Genomic DNA, 22177 nt, shown 5'->3' with positions numbered 1-22177 from the left:
TTAGGCTCTTAAGTGTATTTACAGTCACATGTATAACTTTATGCCACTTTGTCAAGATATAATGCAGTCAGAGCTGAATCTAATCCTTTCTGCATCACCTTCAAAATGCAGACCACATCTGCTGAACGGCAGCATTTAATTCAACGACCCTACTGGGATAAATCCCTCTTATGCTAATACCAATTATCTGCTCATCGGAAAGAGAAAAGAACTCACTCTGATTCATACCTCATTTGCTAGAAACCCCATTCGATGGAGGAAACAGGCCACAGGGGTTACAGAATGATTCGCATGTCATCTCACCGCCCTGCATCACATTGTAATGGCCTCGGAGCCTGAACGGCAGAACACCAGAGAGGCAGCCATTGTTACAGCTCCCCCGCCGTGCCTCGCTCTCCGTACTGACTGTCAAAAGCAATCACGCTCCGGGTGGAGACATAGCTAAAGTGAATTGTAGAAAAGCAGCAGGAGTGTCCCTAAGGTGCGTGGGGCTACTCTGAGATCAAACAGAAGCAAGCTGATAGGCAACAACAGGGTAGTGATGTCACCTCACAGCTGAATCGACACACAGTATGTGTGTACAGTCGTGGCCAAAAGTTTTGAGAATGACACAAATATTAATTTTCACAAACTTTGCTGCTTCAGTGTCTTTAGATATTTTTGTCAGATGTTACTATGGAATACGGAAGTATAATTACAAGCATTTCATAAGTGTCAAAGGCTTTTATTGACAATTACATGAAGTTGATGCAAAGAGTCAATATTTGCAGTGTTGAGCCTTCTTTTTCAAGACCTCTGCAATCCACCCTGGTATGCTGTCCTATAACTTCTGGGCCACATCCTGACTGATGGTAGCCCATTCTTGCATATTCAATGCTAGGAGTTCGTCAGAGTTTGTGGGTTTTTGTTTGTCCACCCGCCTCTTGAGGATTGACCACAAGTTCTCAATGGGATTAAGGTCTGGGGAGTTTCCTGGCCATGGACCCAAAATATCGATGTTTTGTTCCCCGAGCCAATTAGTTATCACTTTTGCCTTATGGCAAGGTGATCCATCATACTGGAAAAGGCATTGTTCGTGACCAAACTGTTCCTGGATGGTTGGGAGAAGTTGCTCTCGGAAGATGTGTTGGTGCCATTCTTTATTCATGGCTGTGTTCTTAGGCAAAATTGTGAGTGAGCCCACTCCCTTGGCTGAGAAGCAACCCCACACATGAATGGTCTCAGGAAGCTTTACTGTTGGCATGACACAGGACTGATGGTAGCGCTCACCTTGTCTTCTCTGGACAAGCTTTTTTCCGGATGCCCCAAACAATCGGAAAGGGGATTCGTCAGAGAAAATGACTTTACCCCAGTCCTCAGCAGTCCAATCCCTGTACCTTTTGCAGAATATCAGTCTGTCCCTGATGTTTTTCCTGTAAAAAAGTGGCTTCTTTGCTGCCCTTCTTGACACCAGGTCATCCTCCAAAAGGCTTCGCCTCACTGTGCATGCAGATACACTCACACCTGCCTGCTGCCATTCCTGAGCAAGCTCTGTACTGGTGGTGCCCCGATCCCACAGCTGAATCAACTTTAGGAGACGGTCCTAGCGCTTGCTGGACTTTCTTGGGCGCCCTGAAGCCTTCTTCACAACAATTGAACTGCTCTCCTTGAAGTTCTTGATGATCCGATAAATGGTTGATTTAGGTGCAATCTTACTGGGAGCAATATCCTTGCCTGTGAAGCCCTTTTTGTGCAATGCAATGATGACGGCACGTGTTTCCTTGTAGGTAACCATGGTTGACAGAGGAAGAACAATGATTCCAAGTACCACCCTCCTTTTGAAGCTTCCAGTCTGTTATTCGAACTCAATCAGCATGACAGAGTGATCTCCAGCCTTGTCCTCGTCAACACTCACACTTGTGTTAACGAGAGAATCACTGACATGATGTCAGCTGGTCCTTTTGTGGCAGGGCTGAAATGCAGTGGAAATGTTTTTTGGGGATTCAGTTCATTTGCAAAGAGGGACTTTGCAATTAATTGCAATTCATCTGATCACTCTTCATAACATTCTGGAGTATATGCAAATTGCCATAATACAAACAGAGGCAGCAGACTTTGTGAAAAGTAATATTTGTGTCATTCTCAAAACTTTGGCCACGACTGTATATGTGTGTGTCTGTCTGTCATTCTGAAATAGTGTTCATATTTCAAGAATGCTTTATTATCAGTCTCATGGGTGCTTTCCCCTATTAAGGAATGATGAAGCCATTTGTCCTCATTATCATTCTCAAGTCATTAAAATAGAACTATTCCTGGTGTAAAAACACACATTGAACCAGGCAGGGCTTCTTTAGATGTAGCCTGGTTTGCCACTCCACTTCAACTCAGCCAGTACATCATTTAACAGTATAGAGCCAGTTATATGAGTGAATGTGTTTGGTCTCTCTCTCTCTCTCTCTCCCTCTCTCCCTCTCTCTCTCTCTCTCTCCCTCAAACCCTCCCTCCCTCCCTCCCTCCCTCCCTCCCTCCCTCCCTCCCTCCCTCCCTCCCTCCCTCCCTCCCTCCGGTAATCATCCTAGACCAGAGCCAGGAAGCAGTGAGCATGAAAAGGGCAAAGACACCCACCATTCGATCGCAAGAGCGAGGGAAGGGAAAAGCAGAGTGGAGGAGGGTGGGGACAAAAGGGGAAGTGGTAGACTGTGGCCCCTTTTAGCACAAGTGTTATTTATATCAGAAAGCCATGAGTACTAGAAAAACAGTGAGGAAGAGAGGAAGCCGCATCCCTCTCGCCACTTCTCAGTTATATCCCTCCATCTGCTCTGCCTCCCACTCTTTTTAACTTTGTGTGTGTGAATAAATGTGTGTGAGTGTATCTGTGTATCCTCTTTCCTGACAGACCCAGTGAGGCCTGTCTAATTGGGAGGCTCCAGATGTCCCTGTCAGGTCAGAGCTGGGCTGCAGCGTCCGCATTGTTTATAACATCCAAGAACGACGACATTAGCCCGAGTTCTCTCCCAGACGGCGACATGGCACCTTCACTCACTCAATGTGATCCCTTGACATTTCCCTAAGAAGTTTGAGAAAAGTGCCCTAACTCTGACTGTGGAGTGCCATGGTGAATTGATTCAGGAGACATCTCAGGAAGGTTCTAGTGATTACCGTTTGAACCCAGCACTGAGCCAATTAGCCTGGCTGACAAGAGCAGAGGTGAGCCCCCCTCTGACTTCAGCTAGGCGAGGACCCTTCTCTCTATCCCTCCACCCTCTCTCCACACTCTCTTCCTACCTGTTTCTCTCTCTCTTCTCTGCACTCTCTCACCCTCCCCGCTCTCTCTCATCCACTCTCTCCCTCTTTAAGTTGTCAGAAGCTTTGATGGGCGGCAGCAGACAGACAGCCGCCTAAAAATACCTGGGTGAAACAGACAGGCACAGAGACTGAGGGGATGGCAGAGGGAGAGAGAAGACAGTAGAAAGAGAGAGAGAGCTAGGGAGGGTAGGGAGAGAGGAGAGAGAGAGCAGATGTGTCGCTGGCTACACCGTGATGGTTTGTATGACAGGAAGCCAGTGGCTGGGGACCTTGATCCAAATGGAAAAGCAGGCATTAGCAGAGTCATGTGACTTCAGCCATGACAGAGAGAGGAGCCTGTTGCAGTCAGATAATTAGCCCACACGGCAATTAGGCTCTAATCTCTCAGAGAGAGTCAGAGAGAGAGAGAGAGAGAGAAAAGAGGACATGCCATGACAAAAGGGAGGGAGGGAGGGAGAGAGAAAGAGAGAGAGAGTGAGCATCATAGTGACCGGTTTGAACTGGAACACTGTGGACGTGTTCCGAGGGAGGTCACAGCAAGACACTCATCAGCCGAATCAGCAGTCTGCAATATGTATTAAGAACACAGAGGAACAGTGTGTGTGTGTATATGTATGTGTGTTTGAGGAGGGCTTGAAATTATGCAAGATGGAATGCTAGAATATGACAGACAGGATACAGACAGCGAAGGACAAGGACAAGGTCATTGATGATTGATATTCTATAAACATTCCAGTTTGTTTTTCCTCTTAACCTATTGTGCCATGTCTAGTGGTTTGACTGGACTGGTTGTCTAACTGGGTCAGTTTGCTTCTGTATCTAGTAAATTTGAATATTTAAAAAAAAACTAAACAATGGCCATCTAGCCTACGGGGGACAACAGTTGGCATTCATCAATAGTGTCATACAGTGTTAACACTCATAGAAATATCATATGTCATGCCAATAAAGTTTTAATTTCAATCTCTACTCCATACTTTCAGTACCAGAAAGGCTATGGGAAGTTATACTCTTTAATTACAGCTAATTGAATAGACAATTTATTTCTAGAGACCAACTAGGGGAGGGACAGGAAGAGACAGGAACCTTCACATCCTTTGTACATGTTTAACCAACCATCACAAATCACTATTTAAGACTCATCCAGTCATCATCTCTGCTGGCTGAAATGAATGATGGCTAACCATGATATCAGCCAATATAATCTAATCTGCATGAACGCTGATGGATGCAGACAAAGATTAGCCTAATTCATAGCAGGGATGCCAATTACAAGTTAACCACTTAGCCAATAAAGCCTACCACCTATCAGCATGCATTTACAACCATAAAGGTGTTGTAGAGCATAATGTCTGATGTATGACTGCGACCTTGTCCCAGGGGGGATTCAATAGGGGTAACTCCATATTAACTCCATATTTACTACATAGTAACTCCATATTTAGTGTGACAAATCAAATAAATGCCTTGTATGAGCTATTTGGCAAAACGAGACAGTTTTACATGTACTCATGCTTTTGCCATTTGACGGTTGGCACAAAAGTGATGAACGTGTCCACTGTGACAGCTGAAACTGAATAAATAATCAAAGTTTACTTGCGGTATTTGGTCGATATATTATTTTGTTGTTGTTGCAAAAGCCCTGAAATCATACTGTTTGCTTTAGCACTCCATCTTGTCTCTGAGGATGTCATGGCTTGAAAAGAGGCCAGACAGATGCAACATCAGACATGATTATAATCTTTGTCTCCAAACGGGTTATTTTACAGCCGCTTTCATCCCTGTCCCTGGAACCAGACAAAAGACTAAGCACATCCGCCAAAGTGCAGCGCTAGAACAGTGAATTGCATTTGAACTTTAGAAAAAAGGCCAGGGCACATACTATATGGCAGTTCACGACCGCTGCACACAGGCCGCCTGTTGTGGACAGAGGATCTGCATCCAAACAGTCTGACCTCGCTGTAGCTGCAGGGCAATCGGAACCTACAACAGCCAGCTGCCTCCTCACTCACATGGAGCAGGGGGAATTACATTGGGTACACTGCTGTCAGCTTCAATCTGCTCTGCTCTTTGCCAGTCAGAGAGGAGCACTGAGGAGGGGAAGTATGGGTAATGGAGTTTTTCTATAACTGATTTATAATAATGGGATTTAAAGGAGGGCTTTCTCCGGAGGAAATATAAAATAACATGATTTATTATAGAACTATAAAGTAACCCTATCAGAGGTGACATTGTATCACAACATAGTAATGAGGCTGATTGTGCTGTGATGTCCTGAAGCTTCTCTCTGTAATAGTATCTTTTAGAGGAGGCACTTGTACAGACTACAGACTACAGACTCAAGGCTTCATACAGAACGGACACCTGCTCATCTACTGAAGGTGTTGAGGAGGTCAAGGGTCACGTCTGTGTAAACTCTCGCCAGACACTTCCGGTGTGACACAGGGCCTTTAGAGAAACTGCAGTCTCCCACAATACCAGCAGCAGAACCCACCTACAGATGTAGGATCTTCATTTGAGCCTACTCTCCTAATGCAATCTTGCTGACTTTACAGAAGCCATCGCTCAGACATTTTGAAATGAATTGTGAATAATGATGAGTGAGAAAGTTACAGATGCACAAGTATCATACATCATCTGGGCGCGTGTGAGAGTGTGTGTGTGTGTGTGTGTGTGTGTGTGTGTGTGTGTGTGTGTGTGTGTGTGTGTGTGTGTGTGTGTGAGAGAGAGAGAGAGCTACAGTATATATGAGGGAGAGAAAGAGAGTGCATATATGCCTGATTACAGTGTCAATAAGCCCTATAACAGAGAAGTTCTTAGTAAAACTGGCCTCTCCAGAGAGTACTTCCTCCCTGATCAATAGAACACCTATCCACAGAGGTATACAGAGGCCTGATACGATCTATTGTGTGAGCCAGTGTGAGAGCCCTGACCAGTAATCACTTTGACGGGCTGACAGGGAGAACTGGAGCACAGGGTGAAATGAGCCCAGGAGACTGACAGACAGCTCGGCTTGGCTCTGATATGCTCTGATGTTGTGGTCATTACCTGAAACCTTCAACACCTCAACTGAACTCACAATGAGGCCCCAAAGGTGAGATTTGAGACCAGCAACTGTGTGATACAAGCAGAACAACTGTTTTGTAGGCTACATACTGTACAGACATGCACAGTGCCGATAAAAACACATCAAATTGGAGGCGCGCCTACACACACATAAGCGTGCACACTATTTACAGCTAACGATGTGCCTCTGGCATTGAGAGAATGGATGTTTCTATCACGTCAGTTGCAGCTTCGTTTTTCAGCAGCAGTTATGATATCTGACATGACTGACATCCTCCTTCTGGTGAATTGATGCTGTTGGTTTTGCTGGTGTTAGCTGACCTTCTGTTCACTTCAAACCACATGGCCTCTTAGGAAAACTATTTCTGTCTTTCTCTAGAGTGACTCCCTACTGGAAAACAATTAGATTACTATGAGGCACTGGAGCTGAAAATTATATTAATTTTAGATTTATCACATGAAAAGAATAGTTCAACTCATTGCCCACCAGTTGTTTTGAAATGGTTTAAAATCGAATTTCTTGTTAGTCATCCAGGCAAGTATCAAATCATAAAACAACAGTCACTGTAATATCTCTATGGAATGGGGTTGGTCTGAGTAAATGGATATGAAAGCTGTACAGAACACTAAGATAGAAATGTATCATATTTACAGAACTCTCTGTCCTGGAGAATATGGACTCATCATAACATTCTAACATAACACAAATTCTTATTTACAATGACGGCCTACCGGGGAAAAAGGGTTAACTGTCTTGTTCAAGGGCAGAACGACAGATTTTTACATTGTCAGCTCAGGGATTTGATCCAGCAACCTTTCGGTTACTGGCCCAACGCTCTAACCAATAGACTACCTGCCGACCCTAGCTGGTTCTCTTTTCTATTTATTTACCATTTCAGGTCTACTGTGCACTACCTATTAAACTAAGGGGCGGGATCTCAGACACAGATTAAGCCTAGTCCAAGAGTAAAAAGCACTTTCAATGGAGATTCTCTTAGTGACATCATTTTGAGTCACCCTGCCCCCAACCCAATGGACATTTATCATTGCCACAGTTGTAATATGTATATATAGTTTTTTCACTTTGTCCTGCATTGTTGGATCCTGGAGCGCAATAATTTCACTGTACTCTGTAATTACATCTGTAACCCTGTACATGTGACTATTAAACTCTCTAGTCTAATCTAGTCCAGGACTAGGATTAACCCATTGAAAATGGTGTCTGACATCCCTCTACCTGCTCTGTCTCCTGGTTACAGCAGCCCCACAGCATCGTGCAGCGCCGCCTCATGGCGGGAAACATCCCACAACTGCGTGGCGAAGCCCGCGTGGGGAGACCCTCGCCCCTGGTCGACAGCAAGGAGGGGGGCGCCGGCGACGCAGAGGAGAAGAGCGAGAGCACGGCTGACGACTCCACGGAGGAGAGGGATTCGCCGGAGGAGAGCGAGAGGAGCCTAGAGACGAGGTCGGACGAGGAGGAGGACAGCAGCGAGGCCGGAGGGAAGACAAGCAGCACGGCTGGGAACGATAAAACAGAGGAGGGGAGGAAGGAGATGCAGAGGACGGAGAGACCTCTCACTGCCCTGCTGGTCCAGTGCAAGGTACGCTTGTACACCCACCCTTCCTTCAGTTTGGCCTCATGGGTTTTGTATTAATCTAAATTAAATCTCAGATACTATTCAGTTCCATTCCATATGAAGATAAAAGAGGAGTGAAAGGGAGAGATAAAGGGATAGGAGGAGAGAGAAGCACTCAGAGAGACCACAGTGAATCATCAGTTATCCAGATGATGCATTCCCTCATTGTATTCCATTGAGCCCGCTTTCATTCTTAATGGCTTTGATTCTAGGGTTTGTCGAGTCCCGATATCGTCCCTCTGCACCCCTCAGACACTCTTGTCACATTGTGTCTGTGGCTAAATGAAGAGATAATGTAACACACTGTAACAGCGACTCCTCCACATGCAGGATCAACAACAGACTCATAATGAGGTCAACACAGCTGAAGACCCCATCATACTAACATCATAAGATAATCATACGAACAACATTGGTAGAATCAATCTATACGCAAGATGGGAACACAAACCAGTAACGCAAATGCATTGAGTCCACTGCCAACATCATTCATTTCAATGAATGAATAGCATTCAATTAAATTCTGACTCCGTATGTTCAGGCTATATTATTTCTGCACGCAACCCACTGACAACCCACATACTGCAACGTAATAATTGCACTAACTTTAAAACACCATACTGCACCCACCCGCAAGTATTGATTGTCTGGAATACAGGCTCAGACTGATGAAGCAACACCTACATACACGAGACTAACCAGGCATCAACTCCACTGAGAGATACGGAAATATACCCCCAATTAAAGGAGTTTGACCTTGGGGAGTGGGTGGGCGGGCGGCAGAGACTACTGTGTACTTTCCCTCCTCCAGATCACCTCGCCTGAGTCACTCTATAGACCAAGGTTGACTGCCACACAAAAAAAGATCCACTCAGTTGCATCATTTCTAACTGATGTCATGTCATCTCAAGGTAGTGTCCCCAGTGTATTTCCAATGTCCCCAGTGTATTTCCAATGTCCCCAGTGTATTTCCAATGTCCCCAGTGTATTTCCAATGTCCCAAGTGTTACCTAGCAGCATTTAACTAACTGGCTTTCTGAATCATAACTGCCTGAAGCATACCTGTGAGAGCATTCGAGGTTCCAACAAATCAATGTGGTTTGGAATAGATAAAGCTTTGCTGATGAACTCATACACTATTCCACATTTTGTTGTTACAGCCTGAATTAAAAATGCATTAACTACAATAACTTTAACTACAGCCTGGTACAGCCAGAAGAGGACTGGCCACCCCTCATAGCCTGGTTCCTCTTTAGGTTTCTTCCTAGGTTCTGGCCTTACTAGGGAGTTTTTCCTAGTCACTGTGCTTCTACATCTGCATTACTTGCTTTTTAGGGTTTTAGGCTGAGTTTCTGTACAGCACTTTGTGACATCTGCTGATGTAAGAAGGGATTTATAAATACATTTGATTGATAGATTTTTTTTTATGTTTGCAAATGTATTTAAAATCAAATACAGAAATATCTAATTTTCATACATGTTCACACCCGAGTTAATACTTTGTAAAAGCACCTTTGGCAGTGATTACAGCTTTTAGTTGTCTTGGGTATATCTGTATCAGCTTTGCACATCTGGATTTGGGGATTGTCTCCCATTCTTTCTTGCAGATTTTCACAAGGTCTGTTAAGTTAGATGGAAACCGGTGGTGAACAGCAATCTTCAAGTCTTTTCACAGATTTTCAATGGGATTCAAGTCTGGGCTTTGGCTGGGCCACTCAAGGACTTTCACATTCTTGTTCTGAAGCCATTCCAGCGTTGCTTTGGATGTATACTTGGGGTCATTGTCCTGTTGGAATGTAAATCTTAGCCCCAGTTTTAGGTCATTTGCACTCTGAAGCAAGTTCTCATCAAGGATTTGCCTGCTGTCATGTGCCTTTTTCTTAGGAGTTGCTTCCTTTTAGCCACTCTCCCATAAAGATTGGTGAAGTGCTGTAGAGACGATTGTCCTTCTGGCAGGTTTTCCCTTCTCAGCCAAGGAACTCTGTAATTCTGTGGTCATTGGTTTCTTGGTCACCTCCTTCTTGCCCAGTTGCTCAGTTTGGTCGGACAACCAGCTCTGTGCAGTTCCATATTTTTTCAGTTTCCCAATACTGGAGACCACTGTGCTCTTGGAAACGTTCAACACTTTATACCTTCCCCAGATATATGCCTCATCACATTTATATCACAGAGATCTATGGACATTTCCTTGGACTTCATGTTATAGTTTATGCTCTAACATGCACTGTCAACTGTGGGACCTTACTCTATATAGACAGGTGTGTTTCTTTCTATATCATGTCCAAACAATTGAATTGGCCACAGGTGGACTCCAATCAAGTTGTAGTGACATCTCAAGGATGATCAAAGGAAATTGGATGCACCTGAGCTCAATTTGGAGTGTCATAGCAAAGGGTTGTAAATACAGTACCAGTCAAAAGTTTGGACACACCTACTCATTCAAGGGTTTGTCTTTATTTTGACTATTTTCTACATTGTAGAATAATAGTGAAGACATCAAAACGATGAAATAACACATGGAATCATGTAGTAAACAAAAAACTATTACACAATTCAAAATATATTTAGTATTTTAGATTCTATAAAGCAGCCACCCTTCGCCTTGATGATAGCTTTGCACAGTATTCTTAATTTGTGCCCTTGAAAACCAAACCCAGAATCAAACTGAAAACTCATTTGAAACCTTTAGACATGCCTGCTCGTCCTTCATTTGAAAATGTTAAGTATCAAAGAAAATGTCAACAAAATTGAATTTCATAGTGGTTTTTATTAACATCATCATTTGCCAAGTGCAAGATGAATTATGGTAGGCTTAGATAAGTTCATGAAGTGCCATATGAAAAGAGAGCTATGCAAGGTACAATAAAAACATTCATAAATTATTATCCGTAGGCATTAGATAAACATGTATGAAGAGAGCTGTACAAGGCAAGATATAAAAAAAAAAGAATTATGCAAATATAATCAGGTAAATGTGCATATGAAGGGGAACTGTGACAGACAAAAAAACACCAATAAAGAGTTATGCTTCGATAATAAGGTAGAGCTGACAGAGCTTTACAAGACACAAAATATATGTACTATTTTTTTTTAAGTATAAGGCCCCTAGATACCACATAGAGGAACATATTTGGAGCACAGAGTTAGTCTGCCTGACTGGAACTCATCTACTATCCTTGGCAGCATATGTGTGAAATAGAATGCCTTCAGTTTAGGAATGCAATCAGCACAGAACTTCACATCAAAAGGCACATCAATAACAACCTGCTCGGATCGAGCCCAGACAAGCAGTTTGCATATGTATGAATATTCAAAGATAAATACAAAATGCAGAGGACTAAAGGTCAAGAGGGAATTCATTATCAATGGAAATAGTTGCTTTTCTGTAATGGGGAACTGAAGATTAATGGGTCAGGGACATGGGAGGAATTTCAATCCGGGACTCATAGCCCCATGTGGCAAGTTTTCATTGGTCCGAATTGTCTATACATTGAGCCTGAAACAGGATATTTGTTATTTGGCCATTGGCCCAGTTTTATTGCAAGGAATTCTAATTGGTAAACCACAGGCTAGGGTTGGGTTATAAACTACATCCTGTCTCTTTGTTCAGCAGAGAAACATTGAGGACAGGGAAGAATAAACATCTGCCATCTACTTTCGAGCATAACAACTATGATTTGTTCTCTTTGAATAAATATATTTTTCTCTCCCTGATTTACTTTGGGGTCTGTGTTATTGAAGAATAACATCGACTGCTAACACATCTCTCCAGTCCTGTGCAGAACATTACCATTTGCACCTGCATGTAGTACCCACGGGCTCCATTAGGATACAGCTGAGGAACCCCATGCACCAGCTTCACATCGGTGAGTTTGCCAGAGAACAGTTCAGTCAGAGACTCACACTACTTAATCAGAAGAGGACATTTGATTTCTAATAGTTCTTGAGAGTTTAACACTCCATCTGGGCTTGCAGAAAGACATGGCTCCTTGACACTCACTACTGTGCCTCTACTCTCCAGACTAAACCCACAGCTCTCCATCCATGTGTAGGCCACCTGCTCGTTCTCCTTGCCATATGTGGTTGCGGAACCTGGGGGAAGAGATGCTCCCGCACAAAGTTGTCGGCATTTGTTGGGGTGCGCACACAAACCTTATTTTCTGAGCTAGCAGTGATCCGAAGTTTACGCGGGTCACAGCACACATGGGAGACACTCTGTGCTTTAGTGACCTCCTCCAAACTGGCACATTTACACTCCAACAGCTTAACATAAACGTCATAAAATGAAAAGCATTTCTGACACTGCATGTTAATGCCGTGTTCACCATAAGGCTGCTGTAGCTGTGTGGCTGCTGCTGGAACCTGATGACTGTATAGTTTAGCTTTGATGCACAAGGCACCCCACTGGAACATTGACCCCTTCCACAATGCACTTAATAAAAGTTTGGGAGTGGTACGCAGGAGTTGGAGGTAGAGATGGAGAAGCGGCTGGGGTGCTGTCAGAGAACTCGTCACTTGGTTTGTGACGTTTGAAACAGATCTCGCTCAACCTTTTTGGAGCTAAATTCCGCTGCGTCCCAGAGTGCCACTGGCATTGCTCATCTGTACAGGACACCCCTGTCAATCCTCCATACACAGCATTCTGCACCTTCAACAAAACACTACTGTTAGAATAGCAAATTACAGTACAGAACACTAGTTTACATGGTGTTCACAGCTGACTAGTTTACACAGTCTCCTTTTAACTAGTAGGTTTAGGTTATGCTGGTAATTTCCTTGTAAAACTCACCTTGATTCTGTACCTACCTCATTGCCATTTGAGATTAAACTGATATACTTACACAATGAGCCATTGAAACCCAAAACTGTGTATGCATGTTGTACTAGTTAACGTTATCAGTTCTGATCAATGATATGGTATCATCACAATTAGCTAGCTAGCTAAGTAACTAGCTAACGTCAAACATATCAGTCAAAGAAAGGGTTATGATAAACAAAAAGCCAGCGAGCTAGCTACCTTCCATAGTATTACAGCTGCATGACCGCAATACTTCCCCTGCCCTGCCCTGCAACACAACAACACCCTGCACTCTCCACCGTTCCGACAGATGATATAAGAATCCAGGCAGAATGATGGTGTGTTTTGTTCTGGCTAGGCTGGACATCTGCTTTGAGGAACACCAGGTTGTCATCCTCAAGACAGTGAATAAGCACCCGCCCAACTCTGCCGCTGTGGAGGTATTGATATGCCTCTGCGCTTTTGTAGCTCCTCACCTCTGACCCACCCACACCGAGAGACGAGACAAAATAAGAAAAAGATGTCTTCGGAGGTGATATTCGGCCATTTTTTCATATCGTCTTCCCACTCGTGAATAATCTGCGGATGTGGCACAGACTTGCCATTTGACTTTGAAAGTTTTTTTTGGTATGATCCCACGACATTTTGAGCTAGCTAGCTAACGTTCGCAAAACTGCAAGAACGACACAACGGAAGTCCTCCACAAAACAGAACGTTTGGACATTGTTTTCTTTCCGGGTTCATAAATAAGGTGAATACTTAAGCAATAAGGCCCGAGGGGGTGTGATATATGGCCAATATGCCACTGCTTAGGGCTGTTCTTACGCACGACACAATGCGGAGTGCCTGGACACAGCCCTTAGCCGTGGTATATTGGCCATATATCACAAACCCCAGAGGGGCCTTATTGCTATTATAAACTGGTTACCAATGTAATTAAATGTTTTGTCATACCTGTGGTATACAGTCTGATGTACCATGGCTTTCAGCCAATCAGAATTCAGGGCTCAAACCACCCAGTTTATAATTCGTATTTTGGCGAATCTAGTACGACATCCGGGAACTTTTGGCATACTAACTATATCCATACTATGACCAATAAGCATACTTTATACTCAATTTACATCCCAAATAGTACGGTTAGTGCAGTTAGTATGAGTATTGGAACACAGCTACTGTGTGTGTGTTTGAAGCGAGTGGTTCGCCAGGGAACATTCCATGCGGATCAGCTTATCTTTGATCTGGTTTGTTTAGTTCTGTTTTTTTAAGCGGCTAAAAGCTCCATAGTTACCCATTAATTCCGGAGCCATTTTGAAACTTCACAGAAAGGGAGGACTTTTTCACCACTCAGGCAGAGACAAAAGCACACGTTTGCAGGCCTTCTGAGAAGCCTGGCCGTGAGAAGCCTGCAGGGATTAAGAGGGGGAAGCTCAACTAAAACCAATTGTGTGTTGGGGACTACATTTTTACACCCAGCCACAGCAACGGGATTTGATGTCCTAGTGGGCTTTAATCTAGGGGGTAAAAATGCCCTAGAGCCAAGTCGATGTATGTGTGATACACATACATCCATACATCTATGATTATCCATCCATACATCTATGATTCATTTATCCACCCATCCAACTTTTATCCACCCATCCAACCTTTATTCATCCTTCCATCCACCCCCTATCGAACCATTCATTCAAAACACGGTGGATGTTAGAGAAGGCTTGAGATGAGGTAGACTGGGTTGTGTTAGCTCGTGTTCAGGGAAGCATATCATTATGTGTCCACTCGGTGTCTTTCCCTCTCCATCGAGAGGGGGCGGGTGTGACATCTTGTTCCGTTCTCACTCGTGCGGATCCACCATACGCTGTGAAGTGTGTTTTAAATCCTCCCTCCATAGTTGCATGTTTTCACCAACATTGCGTGTTCTCCCTTCCACTCGAAGCAGTGTGATATGCCATATTCGAATAAGAGCCTTGAGATTTACAACAGAAACTTCATTATAGAACATTTTACATGTATATTTTAGTCCTTTAGCAGACACTGAGCAACTTACAGGAGCAATTAGGTTTAAGTACCTTGCTCAAGGACACATCGTCAGATTTGTCACCTAGTCGGCTCGGGGATTCGAACCAGCTCTCTTTCTGTTACTGGCCCATTGCTCTTAACCACTAGGCTACCTGCCGCCAGGCCGCTGCAGTCATTATAATCTGCCGCAATGTCTGCTTCCCCTTTACCGTGAATCACTGCATTGTGACATGAAGTGCCCTACGGCGGAACCACTGGGAGATGTGGAGGAGGATAAAGGACCACCACCCTGGCTGTTAGCAGCTCTGCTGGGTGGGTGAAAACACACACACACACACACACACACACACACACACACACACACACACACACACACACACACACACACACACACACACACACACACAGAGGCTGGATGACAGGAAGTGAGACAGATAGGATGCTTTAGGTACCCAGGAGAAGACAGCACTGCTGATCCTCACTTCAGAAGCGTTGTTTACTGTTCTATGGTTCTGGCTCAGAAGACAACATCATGTTGCTCTTGTACAGAAGATGTTGCCCTTGAGCATAATGGTTTCGAACGAACACTATTTACAAATCAGGAACTGACCGGTTCGCTGATTAGTTGAAGAACATTCCGCAGGCTCTGCTGATTGGGCTAATATTTCACTGTCTAGTAATGCATTCAGGATTATAAAAGCATGGAGAGGCCTCAGATAACATGGGATCATCATCTGTTTCAGAAAACAAGCACGGTCACTGGCTCTAATGGTTGAACTAATAGTCAACACATCCACTGGAGTGAGACTAATGATTTCACAGGTGTTTTTTTCTAAAATAGTCATGGTTGGTTTGGTATTATCTCTAACCACGAGGCAGAATAGTCCTGCATCATCAGCACAGGCTTCATGGTCTAATAGTCTCTGACTCAGACAGAGGATCAATACGAATGTGATTGCATATAAACAACTATGCCAAACCTAGAAAACACCTAGTCTTAAACACTACTTGTAATTGGTTGGGAAATGTGGCTTAATAATGGACTACTAGCACAAATTTGACCAGAACTCCAGAGTCGGTAAGCCTTTAATTCAGACTTTATATCGTCGTTTGGCAGTTTTACAGGCAGGCACTTGGCAGGCGTAGCAGAGCTGTTGGGACCCATTTGATGAAAAGCCTTTTGTAATCAAACAGATCTATTCCACTAAAGCCGCAGGACAAATATACGTGTTCCTGTCTGATGTTCTCTCCTTTGTGGGAGTATAAGTGTGTTGACTATACACGTACACTGTCAGTTAACACTGTAGTTGTTCTGCTGTGTTTCCACAGTGCTGTGACACTGAGGTGAAGGCTTCCATCAACACCGGGAGTCAACACAACCGCATCTCCAGCACCTGCTGCAGGAGGCTTGGGTGAGAGGCCTTATTCTCCCTCGCTACCTCTTTCTCTGTCGACCTCTACCACACCCACGAATCCCCACCCATCACATAACACTCCTGGGTCCAGGTTTGCCAACCAGCAACGAAATACAGAGCGCCAACAAACACATTTGAGTTCCACAGGCACTCACACAACCACAACCAACATCAGACCGCATCAGCATCAACAAACTGGCCTGTGAGAGACAGAACAAAGTAGCGTCCTAATAACCTCTACCATGGCCGTGTTGTGTGTTGCCAGATTGGTTCCCACCCAGGAAGGTCCACCCTGTGAGCAGACAGAGGGCCAGGGCTCTGTGAGGGGCCTCCAGCTGCAGCTGGGCAGACAGAGTGTCCAGTGCTCTGCCCACGTCACCGGTAAGGAAGGGGAGATCACATATTACGTCACATTAACATTTAAAGCAGCATTGCAGCCAGTTGTAATGACTGTCAATGAAGCAAGAGAGAGTCCACTCATACAGGGTAGGAATACAGGTGTTATGACAGTGTCAATGAAACACTTTTGATTTTCTTTCTCCGTAAACATACAGACTGTGACAAACAACATTGAATTGAATAATACTATAGATTGGACAAGTAAACCGTCTGGGTGCTATCTCACAATGACCACAAGCCATTTTACACACCATCAAGGTTACTTCCCTTCACCAATGTCAATACAAAACCCCTTGGTAAAAACCCCCCAACAAATCAGGTCCTAGACCCAACACTGTGTTGCATCTAGGCACTGATCATTAACAGACGGTAATAGATTTGCTTGCTGGCTGTGTTATTTCTGAATGCTTGCTCTAAAAAGTCAGCTGTCTTAAAAGGTGTTGGAGATGCGCTTGGCAGCCAATGTGTCTGTGACAGCATGTGTGTCTGTGAGAGAGTGTGAGTATGTGTGAGAGAGTGTGAGTATGTGTGAGAGAGTGTGAGTATGTGTGAGAGAGTGTGAGTATGTGTGAGAGAGTGTGAGTATGTGTGAGAGAGTGTGAGTATGTGTGAGAGAGTGTGAGTGCGTACTCAGTGTGCAGCATGTGCTCCTGACCTTTCCTATTCAGCAGCCAGGGTCAAATCACAAAGACAAATAACACTGAGCAAGCAGGGAGAGATTAATATCTTAATGGTTGAACACACACACAGAGCGTGCGCGCGCACGCACACACACACACACACACACACACACACACACACACACACACACACACACACACACACACACACACACAAACACAAACACACACACACACACACAAACACACGATGCAGATGGGAGAATTAATCAGTCAGCGGGAGACACGGCAGGTTAGAAATTCACTGTTTCTTATTCTGCTCTCTCTCTCCTCTCTCTCTCTCTTCCTCTCTTTGTCTCTCCTTCTCTCTCCTCTCCATCTCTCCATAGAGGATGAGGTGTTTGAGCTGTGCCTGGGTCTTCAGACTCTGCAGGAAATCAAAGTAAGTCCTCATTAATGTCGCAAATATGTAAATGCTGTGTTTGATCTGCCATCCTCCCTAAATCTCCCCCAACTTGAACTTTACAGCTAATGAAAATTGCTGCTAAAAATAATCATAGGAAAAAGGAGGCAGACATTGAATGTAGCAATTCGATTATGCAGAGGCCTTAGTAACACATTGAAGATGCTGGTTCCTATCAGAGCACATCAAGTAATACCAGGTTAAAACAGAGATGGAGACAGACAGGTTTGTGTTATGTTATCTGAGGGTTACAGCTGTCTGCTGGCGTTGCCTGGTGAGGACTGCAGGTGAAAGCAGACAGATAAGACAGAATTCAGATCAGCACATCTCACTGAGGTTTAAAATGCTGCCATTGCCCCAGGATATACCAGGAAATGACAACACAACGTGACAATCAACAAACAGAACAGGAGAAGAAAACACATGAACAGGGAAAGTAGAATTAGGAACGAGACTAATTGCGACCATTTCTCACAGAGAATCAAATTAATTAGACTTTAAGAGTACACTGGAAACCAGATCTATGATTACGCAAAAGCACCCCTGGAGGATCCACGATACCGGAGCCAATTTTCCTTCCAAGTGCACCCAGTCTCAGTATTCTGCTCCCTCGGCAAAACTCAAGATGGGAACTTTAACTCAATTTAAATCATAGCTGAAAGGTTTTCAAAATATTCCTTAAATAGACCGGTGGCTTGGAAAAAAGGGTGAATCCTAATTGAATTATCACGTATGCCTGCAAGGAAAGATACCCATACATGGAGATGGAGGAAGCCTGGAGTTACAGTTATAGACAAAATGTTCAGTTTAGTCCCTGGGCCGTTCTGGTGACCTGGAAGGAAAACACAGAGCTCAGTGGTGCGGAGTCTGTCAGGCCCAATGGAAGGCAGAGAGCTAGACTCAGGTGCATCTCACAGCCATTGTGTGAATTGTGATCACATGTGCATGCGCACTGGGGCATACTTAAATGTTGTGCAACATTGCATGGAGCCCTTCAAGAGAACCATTTGGATGGAAAAGCACATAACTGAAAAGAGTACAGTGTCTCCCTTTAATGTCACCATGTGCAGACCGATTGAACTGCTATTTGGAGCAGACGCGGCGACCTTTCCGAGGATATTGGTTTACATAACATTATTAACCTTCTGTTGTCCAAAATGACACTTTGTTGGATGATGGCAGTACTGCAAACGAATGGAGTTTCCATGGCATGCACTGCATTCTATCTGTGGTAGAGTTGATGTTAAACCATGTTTTGACCCATCTGATGTCTCCCATATCCATCCTTTATCTCTAGTGCTGTGTGGACCTGAGCAGTAGAGTCCTAAAGCTCCAGGGCTCAGGGGAGGAGCTGCCTTTCCTGGAGCCGCCATTGGTCAGCCAGTGCCATCACCAAGACAGCAATGAGAACCTGTGACGCCGGCGTGTAACAACCTCCCAGCCGTCCCACACCCTCCTCTGATTGGCTGGCGCTGTAAAAACATGATGCAGTCTGGGTCTGGACTGTCCAACCAGTGTTTCGCACTGCCAGCAACATGGTTGAACACCCCAATTCTCTTCAGTTTACACCATTGTGTTTGTTTCTGTGGAATTAAGACATTACCATGATGTTACTGCTGTATTGAATTAGCCTAGTTTATGGAGCGGATGGAGCTCAAGGATTGGGACGATTCTATGTGACAATCTTCATAATTATGTTCTTAATCAAGGTGTTTTTTATCTGACAGACAGTGCATCATTGTTCAATATACTCTTGGGACAAAAGGAATCCAAAAGGGTTCTTTGGCTGTCCCCATAGGAGAACCCTTTCTGGTTCCAGGTAGAATTGTCTTTGTAAAGAGTTCTACATCGATCTCAAAAGGGTTTTACCTGGAACCAAAAAGGGTTCTTGAAAAAGTTATCCTATGGGGACAGCTGAAGAACCCTTTTAGGTTCTAGATAGCACCTTTTTTTCTAAGAGTGTACTGAAACATACTGAGGAGTCAGACGATGATTATCATTTGAAATTAACATATTGTGACTTGGAGGTATAAAATAATTTACGTTGATCATCAATTAAATGCCAAAACTGTTTAAAATCAAAATCAGTTCAGCCTTGAGGAAAGAATGATATCTCCCTCCCTTTACAGAGAGATAGTCTCCTGGATATCTCCTAGATATCTCCTATGATATCTCCCTCCCTTTACAGAGAGATATCCTAGATGTCCTATCATACGTGCTCAAGAGAAACGGTGAAAAACCAGGTCTTATGAAACCTTTGAATCTGCCTGTTAAAAAATCTAATTGAGAGTCAGGACAGACAGGGAATACTGGAAGAGATGTGAGGAGACTACTGCTATTCCTGAACTAACTGCCTTCAGCCAAGTGAAGACTCTCTCTCGTCTATTTTCCCAAATGAAGAGTGCTCCTAAGAATGTCACAATGACCCACATCAAAACTAGTTCTCAGTAATTCCACTGTCCTGGAGCTAGTTGTGTGTGTCAGATGGACAGCACAGCAAAAAGATCCAAACAGTCCATAATTCCGCATTATTTTTTGTCAAAATCTGGATGTTAGTGTTCCTGTGAGAGTGTGTCAGTGCGTGTGACTTGGAGATGTGCGAGTGTGTGTACGTACTGGTGGATGTGCACTGTCTGTATGTGTGTGTCTGTGTGTTGGAGTGCATGTCAATCGAGGAGGGGCTTTTCTGTTTCGATATGGTTAGTGGCTAGAGTTTCACATGGGAAAGAAAAAGGGATGAGTTCTATTTACTTCTCCTCCCAGCTCCTCCTACTCCTCCCAGCTCCTCCTACTCCTCCCAGCTCCTCCTACTCCTCCCAGCTCCGGTCAGAGGGAGATGCCAAGATCGGATCGGCGCAGCGGTACAGAATTATCATCAAGCCCCTTGTTGCCTGACTGACAGTTTCACACTACAGGGTCAGCTACAGGGCCGAAACATACTGTGCTGGCTTGAAAATCGTATTTTCTCTTATCCTTTACAGCACGGTTCCAGCTACTATGGTGGATACGTAACGAGGCCAACCCAGTACTGTACAGCTCGGCTTGGTTCAGTTTGACCCTATGGTGTGAATCAGGCATGAGAGAGAGCCAAAAGGCCACACTATAATCTTCCCACTATCATGCATTACACTCTGCCTTGATCCATTCGCATTGTTTGGACAATCGAGAAGTGCTTCAGACACCCTCAGAAAGGTCTTCATACTCTGCTTTTACCATCTGGACCTGTATTCAAAAAGTCTCTGAGTATGGGTTTCCACTAGATAGCACAGCCACAAAGTCAAAATGGGCTATATTGAAATAAATACATGAAAACAAAAATGAGCTTTTTGGTCTTAATTCAAGGTTAGGCATAAGTTTTGCAGTGAGGTTACGGTTAGGTTTAAAATCAGATTTCTGGAAGAGACGTAGAAATAGGCTGGGTTTATGACTTTGTGGCTGTGGTAACTAGTGACTACCCTGGGTAGGTGCTGATATCGGATCAGTCATGCCTTTCAGAGCACAATGGATAAGATTACATGGACCTGATCCTAGATCAGCACTTCTACTCAGACTTTTTCTGAAGATGGGCCTTGGACAGTGCCATGCTCTCGACTGTGTAACAACATCCATCTGACCTCTAGCTCTTTCTTTGGAGGTGAACCACGAATAGATTGCTAATGTTTCGTACTAGTGTACTTCCTAATATGCTGTGCGATGGTAATCGATGTATGAAATACATTTATTTTTTGTGTTTTTTCTGAACAGTATTTTCTCTGCCTATTAAAATATGTATTCTGGCTAGCTATGCTTGCAGTTTTTTTATAGGTCTAATTTGCACACATTTACTATGCCAAGACTAAGATGTGCCAGTCACATCTTGACGAATGCCTGTTATGACACAAAAACAAGACTAAGCTAACAGTACAACCATTTATCTGCTCAAAAAACATCAAACCACAAGCAGTATCACGAATATCCACCACCTGACCAACTGGAGGGAAGAAGGGAGGATATTCAGCGCTAACTAAAACATGAGTCACTGTGCTGCCATTTTCTTTTTTTAATAACCCACTTGTAGCTCTGATATTCTCATGGTTGTGTTGCTGTGACGTCGTTATAAAAATACCCTTTTCACGTTGATGCAGCAGAGAAAGCAGATGTTCCCACAGCGAGGGACTGGGGGGCTGGAGGCCTGGAGGGATGACTCCTCTGACTAGGGAGCAGGTCCCTGGCTGGCTGCGTCCCTGTGCTAATGCTGACGTGTGTAACAGATGTGATCGTACTACGGAACTCGTGTTGTGCTTTTAAAGAAAAGACTGTCCAGCCAGAGATCCCCGTTGATTGGTGTTTATTCTGATGATAGACACAAGGAAGCACATTAGATATGACGGACAGTAGGTTGACGGCTGTAGATTCGTTATTAGTCGTTTGCATGTCAATATCAGACTGGGAATGTTGTAATCAAACGTCATAACAATGACAAAAATAGTACAGAA

At 44.1% G+C, this 22177-nt stretch overlaps 1 protein-coding gene and 1 long non-coding RNA gene across 2 annotated transcripts in view; one reads left to right on the top strand and one right to left on the bottom strand.

Annotated features, from left to right (window-relative positions):
* nrip2 (nuclear receptor interacting protein 2) overlaps positions 1 to 21482 on the top strand; it is a 24585-nt gene extending 3103 nt beyond the window's left edge. Inside the window, exons 2-6 of the mRNA XM_014153377.3 lie at positions 7611 to 7952; positions 16135 to 16217; positions 16486 to 16601; positions 17629 to 17681; positions 19000 to 21482. Coding sequence (XP_014008852.1) covers positions 7611 to 7952; positions 16135 to 16217; positions 16486 to 16601; positions 17629 to 17681; positions 19000 to 19119 — 714 coding nt within the window. The 3' untranslated portion in view covers positions 19120 to 21482. The remainder of the gene's footprint in view (positions 1 to 7610; positions 7953 to 16134; positions 16218 to 16485; positions 16602 to 17628; positions 17682 to 18999) is intronic.
* On the bottom strand, positions 10736 to 13531 carry LOC106576287 (uncharacterized). The gene is made up of 2 exons (XR_001321915.3): positions 13006 to 13531; positions 10736 to 12636 (listed from the first exon to the last, which is right to left on the bottom strand). It is a non-coding gene; the product is annotated as an uncharacterized LOC106576287 (long non-coding RNA).
* Positions 21483 to 22177: the final 695 nt, after the last annotated feature.

Source organism: Salmo salar, chromosome 17 (genome assembly GCF_965601325.2).
Source record: "Salmo salar chromosome 17, fSalSal1, whole genome shotgun sequence".
Classification (NCBI taxonomy): domain Eukaryota; kingdom Metazoa; phylum Chordata; class Actinopteri; order Salmoniformes; family Salmonidae; genus Salmo; species Salmo salar.
The sequence above is the reverse complement of the archived record's forward strand: the minus strand, read 5'-3'. Positions and strand labels throughout refer to the sequence as shown.